General features: G+C 42.3%; 1 protein-coding gene across 1 annotated transcript; it reads right to left on the bottom strand.

The window, feature by feature from the left end:
- Positions 1–1188: 1188 nt before the first annotated feature.
- On the bottom strand, positions 1189–6724 carry LOC130188449 (ras-related protein Rab-40C-like). Its single transcript, XM_056406821.1, has 4 exons — positions 6698–6724; positions 2276–2353; positions 1680–1959; positions 1189–1343 (listed from the first exon to the last, which is right to left on the bottom strand). The coding sequence occupies exons 1-4, from the start codon at positions 6722–6724 to the stop codon at positions 1189–1191; spliced, it is 540 nt and encodes a 179-aa protein (XP_056262796.1).
- Positions 6725–7673: the final 949 nt, after the last annotated feature.

Raw genomic sequence — 7673 nt, 5'->3', positions numbered from 1 at the left:
ACAGTAACATTATCACAAAGGCTAACACAGTAGCTTTAGCCCAAAGGCTAACAGTAACATTATCACAAAGGCTAACACAGTAGCTTCAACACAAAGGCTAACACAGTAGCTTTAGCACAAAGGCTAACACAGTAGCTTCAACACAAAGGCTAACACAGTAGCTTTAGCACAAAGGCTAACAAAGTAGCTTCAACACAAAGGCTAACACAGTAACATTAACACAAAGGCTAACACAGTAGCATTAACACAAAGGCTAACACAGTAACATTAACACAAAGGCTAACACAGTAGCTTTAGCCCAAAGGCTAACAGTAACATTATCACAAAGGCTAACACAGTAGCTTCAACACAAAGGCTAACACAGTAGCTTTAGCACAAAGGCTAACACAGTAGCTTCAACACAAAGGCTAACAGTAACATTAACACAAAGGCTAACACAGTAGCTTTAGCACAAAGGCTAATAACCAAGTGACTTTATTACAGGTTAATGCACAAATATATTCCAATGCACACATAGATAAATTACGATCTATTTAAAATGTATATATGTATATTTGTCTGTATTTCTATGTTTATATACCGTGTTTTGTTGTGAAAACGGCTCGACATGAAAAACGTTTATCGACATGTTAGCGCCGGTGTTCAGCGAAACATTTCCGGCCATAGTTTGTTTCAAAATAAAAGCTTTGGTTTAAGATCCTATTTTTTTTCTCCCTTTCGAATAAAAACAACGTGATAAATATTAAGAGGATTACAAATAAAGGATTAAATAAATACATTTAAAAAAGTCACTTTATTTTAGGTCACTTAAGTTTCATATACATTTTGGTTATTTTTAAGTATAGTTTTAGTTGTGAGACGTCACTGTTTATTAAACTTGTATGTATTTTTCGGCAATTTTAAGCCATATACGTTTTAATTATTACATTATTAAGTTTTAGGGAAACATTCTGAGAATTCTCAAATTACATTATATTTGGTGAGGTCAAATGTATACAATTATACACTTTCTGTTGCCCTACAGCTTTGCTATATTGTATACATATTAAAAACAAAACAATTTTGAAATATTTTTTTTAATCACATTTTAAAAATCATAATTTTAAAATATATATTTTTTAAATATATAAATGTTTTAATATAATTTTTAAATGTATACAAAAAAATTATTTAGGCATGAATCGTCCTTCACTGGTAATAAATCCAGCTGCTTCCACCAAACAGGATGCGACCTCCAGCAGTCGGAGGCCGCCGCCCACCAAACAGGCCGCCGCCCACCAAACAGGCCACCGCCCACCAAACAGGCCGCCGCCCACCAAACAGGCCGCCGCCCACCAAACAGGCTGCCGCCCACCAAACAGGATGCCTCGGAGGGGCCGCCGCCCCAAACAGGCCGCCCACCAAACAGGCTGCCGCCCACCACCAAACCGCCCACCAAACAGGCCGCCGCCCACCAAACAGGCCGCCTCCCACCAAACAGGCCGCCGCCCACCAAACAGGCCGCCGCCCACCAAACAGGCCACCTCCCACCAAACAGGCTAATGCCCACCAAACAGGCCGCCACCCACCAAACAGGCCGCCGCCCACCAAACAGGCTGCCGCCCACCAAACAGGCCGCCGCCCACCAAACAGGCCGCCCACCAAACAGGCCGCCGCCCACCAAACAGGCCGCCGCCCACCAAACAGGCTGCCGCCCACCAAACAGGCCGCCGCCCACCAAACAGGCCGCCACCCACCTCTGTTGGGCTTCCAGAACTTCTCCATGCCGTGCCGCATGAGCACGATGCGCGACAGCTCGGTGAACGACTCGATGACGTTGAAGTTGCACAGCGGGCTGACCTCGAAGAAGGTCATGCCGTTCTTCTCGGCGTACGCCCTCGCCTGCTCCGTGGGGACCTGCCGCTTGAAGGCCAGGTGCAGGCGGTTCCCCACCAGGATCCGGGGCACGCCAGGGGCGTGCTGGGAAATAAATCAGGAATATTAAACAGAGCGATGCCTCGTTCACACAGACGACCAGTCCTGCAGACATTAATGAATGAACTGAATAAAAACAAATCTTTTATTTTTTAGGGGGAAATTTATCACAATTTTTATTTTTACTTTAACAAACGTTTGGGATGTTTTTAGAAACATTTTTGTGATATTTCTCAAAAATCTTTTTTCACATATTTTATTGATATTTTATTGAATTTTCCACTTATTTTTCAGACGATTGTTTAATTGTTAAATCAATTTTAAATATTCAAACACATCTTCAGGACGTCGGAGCGCTCACCTCGTCGATCTCTCGGATCCAGCGGTCGATCCCGTCAAACGACCAGCGGTTGGTGATGTCATAGACCAGCAAGATCCCCTGAGGACACACACACAATGTCACTTTCGTTTCTCTTCTTACTTTGTTTCATGACTTTCGTTTACTGCGTATCACATGGGTGTGGTCAAGATAAGGTATTCCTGTGTTAGTCCCTCAGTGGGGACAGAGCAGGATTACAGCAGCAGATGCTCAGCAGTGAGCAGCAATACAAATAAAAGAGTTTTAAAAAACAGTAAGAAAAAATACAATAGCAACATTAAATATACAGACGGAAATGAAGTACATACAAGGTAATAACTAAGTGTATTTGCATCTCAGAAACAGTCAACGAGTTAAAGTGTTTAAAGTATAAAAGTGGTGACGTGATCCAGTGTTGTAATGTTCTTGTGTTGTTGTGCAGCCTGACACAGCGGTGGTGAGTTCAGGGCCTTCGGTATCGACACATGAGCGTGGGGGATCTCCAGGTCTGCTCTGAGGTCACAGATGACTTCCTGTTGCGAGACAGAACAATGCTGCAGCGAGGACAACAGAGACATCAACATCGAGCAAACCGGTTTGAGTGGAACACCTGTGATGGGCTCCTGCTTCTCGCTGACCTGCTTTTCATTTCCATGAAAACGAAACAGGTGGAACTCCAGTGCCGGTAAACCTGGTGTGTTTCCTGTCAATGTGCCGAGCCTCCTTCAGCGTTCCAGGTTCACATGATTTCTACATGAATCATTTCAAACACTGAAAGACAGGAGCCCTGTAGAGAGGACGGCATGGAGCCCCTCAGGGTTTACATCTGGGCATCCAGAGACAGACGCTTCCTGTGCAGGTGAAGCCCCCTTTAGGCTAACACAGTAGCTTTAGCACAAAGGCTAACACAGTAACATTAGCACAAAGGCTAACACAGTAGCTTTAGCACAAAGGCTAACACAGTAACATTAACACAAAGGCTAACACAGTAGCTTAAGCCCAAAGGCTAACACAGTAACATTAGCACAAAGGCTAACACAGTAGCTTTAGCACAAAGGCTAACACAGTAACATTAGCACAAAGGCTAACACAGTAGCTTTAGCACAAAGGCTAACATAGTAACATTAGCACAAAGGCTAACACAGTAACATTAACACAAAGGCTAACACAGTAGCTTTAGCCCAAAGGCTAACACAGTAACATTAGCCCAAAGGCTAACAGGTTAGTAGCTTTAGCACAAAGGCTAACACAGTAACATTAACACAAAGGCTAACACAGTAACATTAGCACAAAGGCTAACACAGTAACATTAACACAAAGGCTAACACAGTAACATTAGCACAAAGGCTAACACAGTAACATTAACACAAAGGCTAACACAGTAACATTAACACAAAGGCTAACACAGTAGCATTAACACAAAGGCTAACACAGTAACATTAACACAAAGGCTAACACAGTAGCTTTAGCCCAAAGGCTAACACAGTAGCTTCAACACAAAGGCTAACACAGTACCTTTAGCATTAACACAGTAACACAGTAACATTAACACAAAGGCTAACACAGTAACATTGGCCAAAGGCTAACACAGTAGCTTCAGCCAAAAGGCTAACACAGTAACATTAGCACAAAGGCTAACAGCATTAGCACAAAAGGCTAACACAGCACCTTTACACAAAGGCTAAAGGCTAACACAGTACCTTTAGCACAAAGGCTAACACAGTAACATTAGCCCAAAGGCTAACACAGTACCTTTAGCACAAAGGCTAACACAGTAACATTAGCCCAAAGGCTAACACAGTAACATTAACACAAAGGCTAACACAGTAGAGTAGTATTTTTTCATCTATTGTATAATATCAGTTTATATGAAACCTCCAAGTCAGCGCTCAAGGTTCAAGAATCATATGACATGCCTGGAGTTGGGGTTTGAACCTCTGAAAGTCCCAAACAACAACCCGGTGTAAACAGAAGCCCGCCTGTCTGTGATTGGACCCCGAGGGCCGGATCATGAGTCTCCTGCCCGTTGGGGATGTGACGAGAAGCTGAACACATGAATGTTACACTTCTCTCAATTCGGCATCCTGAGAATCTCCAGACGGTCCGGACGTCTGTTTCTGACCTGTACCTTTGAGAATAAACTAAATACTCTTAAAGTGTCTCTCGCGATCCTCTCTTCATCATCAATTCCATCATCATCCTCCTGGCGAAGCAGAAGACGACAGTAGCTTTAGCACAAAGGCTAATAACCAAGTGACTTTATTACAGGTTAATGCACAAATATATTCCAATGCACACATAGATAAATTACGATCTATTTAAAATGTATATATGTATATTTGTCTGTATTTCTATGTTTATATACCGTGTTTTGTTGTGAAAACGGCTCGACATGAAAAACGTTTATCGACATGTTACCGGTGTTCAGAAACATTTCCGCCATAGTTTGTATCCAAATATAGGCTTTGGTTTAAGATGCTATTTTTTCTCTCCCTCTCGAATAAAGCAAACGTGATAAATATTAAAAGAGGATTACAAATAAAGGATTAATTAAATACATTTAAAAGTCACTTTATTTTAGGTCACTTAAGTTTCATATACATCTTGGTTATTTTTAAGTATAGTTTTAGTTGTGAGACGTCACTGTTTATTAAACTTGTATATATTTTTCGGCAATTTTAAGCCATTTAGGTTTAAATTATTAAAGTATTAAGTTTTATGAAACATTCTGAGAATTCTCAAATTACATTATATTTGGTGAGGTCAAATGTATACAATTATACACTTTTCGTTGCCCTACAGCAGGCCTATTCAACTAGCGGCCCGAGGGCCGGATACGGCCCGTTTGAGTTTAACTACGGCCCGCAAGACTGCCTGCAAATCAGTATAGCTTGGTAAGAAAAAATAAAACTGACGGACACGCCTCTTTTATACATTGAGACATCTAACCCAGAGCCATTGAGTTTCACTGTTGCCTCAACCAAACCTGTATGGTTACATATTTATGTTCCGCACCCGTGTTGGTTGCCGGTCTTCCACCCCGACTGGTTTTCAGACCTACTGGTTTCCCTACGCGTGCGTTGTGTTCTCTTCACAATATATATAGCAAAGCTGTAGGGCAGGGCTATTCAACTTCAGTAGCAAGTGGGCCGAATAAGAAAATCACGGGGGGTGTGAGGGCCGCACAGAATATTGATCAAATAATGGCAAAAAATTAAAAACAGTAATGTATATTTCCACAGGTAAACAGTCACACACGAAAATGCGTCGGTATTGTGTGGCAAAAGTGTTGCGAACAAGCATCACTATAAACATGTTTCAAAGTGTACATATCCGCTCAAGGTAACCAGTTGTTTCAGATCCCTTCAACCAAACTGTTCCCATGAAAACATAAGAAATGTGACTTAATGGATCAATATATAAATGACTTGGGATGAAGCTAATATCTGGTCGCGTAGCGCACAGACTGCATGTCTTTGAGTGCAGACTCCTTTTGCGTGAAAGGGATCGAAACCAGGTCGGGCGATCTTTTTATTTTTATTTTTTCGAAAATGTATTTCTTCATCGTGGCTGTGATGCGCTGCTCACTTATACAATCGTAATCGCCCAAATGGATATGAACGGTGGCTTGAAGATCTCCAGCAATATGTTTGTGAATGTGTGACGAATCTGGTGAGCGAGACAGAGCCCCGCTGCAGATGTGAAGCAGGCACGTGCACAGATAGACCCCTAGTGGTGCTCAAGCACCAGCCCTTTTGCCCTGGATGAGAAAAGTGCCCTTTTTGCTGGAGCCACTTTTTTCATTCATCAGTATTTAAGAATAAAAGTTTCTCTCTCTGTCGTCAACTCCCCCTAAATGTGTTTTAATATCCGACGGGGCATTTATTTGACCGCCCCCCCCTCCTCCTCCTCCCCTCCCTGCTCCGCGCAGTGCTCCTCGCGCCACCAAAAGGGTGCACCTCCTTCTCCTCTGACCCGCAGCATCAGACACACAGGTCATGACGGTGTTTGTCCCCTGACGTTGTTTTGTGATAAATTAACCACAACATTAGCGCTGCTGAAAACATGACGTCACGACTGGTCAGACGTTTCCTAAAAAAACGAAACAAATAAAAACTCACGAAATACGTGATTTCAAAGCCTTGCAGCTGTTTACTGACGTTAATTATGTTTAGAGAATAGAGAGAGAAGAGAGAGATAATTATTATTCCGTTCTATTCAACAGGGGCTAGTCTAGGATTTGCGTGGCCAGACTGACAAAAAAAATCATAAGGCCTCTCTTGTTCAGAGGGCCGGGCCAAATGTGGAGGCGGGCCGTATCTGGCCCGGAGGCCTGTAGACCACTGCTCTTGGCTGTTGATGCTCATCAACACGCTTCATTTTAGTTTGAAAATGATGTAAGAGGTCGATCCGTCCGTGTCAGACCAGCGAGGAGGGCACACGGGCTGGCATTACGCCTATTAGCCAATCAGAACGCTTGTACTGTTGTTGCCATATAATAATTCATCTTTATTCATAAAGAAAATGTAAACTAGCGGTCTAATCCTGCCCAGAGGAAACGCAGGTCGAGGATGTTTTGCATCATCAGTGTATTGCTGCTTATGCTTCAACTCTGTCAGAGTTTTTTTTTGGCAATGGGTGCCCTTTTTTTTGGTTTGAGCACCTGCCCCCCAAAATGTCTGTGCACGTGCCTGATGTGAAGAGAACACAACGCACGCGTAGGGAAACCAGTAGGTCTGAAAACCAGTCGGGGTGTAACACCGGCAACCAACACGGGTGCGGAACATAAATATGTAACCATACAGGTTTGGTTGAGGCAACAGTGAAACTCAATGGCTCTGGGTTAGATGTCTCAATGTATAAAAGAGGCGTGTCCGTCAGTTTTATTTTTTCTTACCAAGCTGTACTGATTTGCAGGCAGTCTTGCGGGCCGTAGTTAAACTCAAACGGGCCGTATCCGGCCCTCGGGCCGCTAGTTGAATAGGCCTGCTGTAGGGCAACGAAAAGTGTATAATTGTATACATTTGACCTCACCAAATATAATGTAATTTGAGAATTCTCAGAATGTTTCGCTAAAACTTAATACTTTAATAATTTAAACCTAAATGGCTTAAAATTGCCGAAAAATATATACAAGTTTAATAAACAGTGACGTCTCACAACTAAAACTATACTTAAAAATAACCAAGATGTATATGAAACTTAAGTGACCTAAAATAAAGTGACTTTTAAATGTATTTAATTAATCCTTTATTTGTAATCCTCTTTTAATATTTATCACGTTGTTTTTATTCGAAAGGGAGAAAAAAAATAGGATCTTAAACCAAAGCTTTTATTTTGAAACAAACTATGGCCGGAAATGTTTCGCTGAACACCGGCGCTAACATGTCGATAAACGTTT

This window comes from Pseudoliparis swirei, chromosome 23 (genome assembly GCF_029220125.1).
Source record: "Pseudoliparis swirei isolate HS2019 ecotype Mariana Trench chromosome 23, NWPU_hadal_v1, whole genome shotgun sequence".
NCBI lineage: Eukaryota > Metazoa > Chordata > Actinopteri > Perciformes > Liparidae > Pseudoliparis > Pseudoliparis swirei.
The sequence above is the reverse complement of the archived record's forward strand: the minus strand, read 5'-3'. Positions and strand labels throughout refer to the sequence as shown.

Coding starts and splice junctions, on each gene's coding strand:
- LOC130188449 (XM_056406821.1), bottom strand. CDS start 6,724: ATGCCAGCCCGTGTGCCCTCCTCGCTG. Junction 2,354..6,697: donor CCCGTGTGCCCTCCTCGCTG/GTCTGACACGGA, acceptor GTGTGTCCTCAG/GGGATCTTGCTGGTCTATGA. Junction 1,344..1,679: donor GGTGGGCGGCAGCCTGTTTG/GTGGGCGGCGGC, acceptor GGTGGGCGGCAG/CCTGTTTGGTGGGCGGCGGC.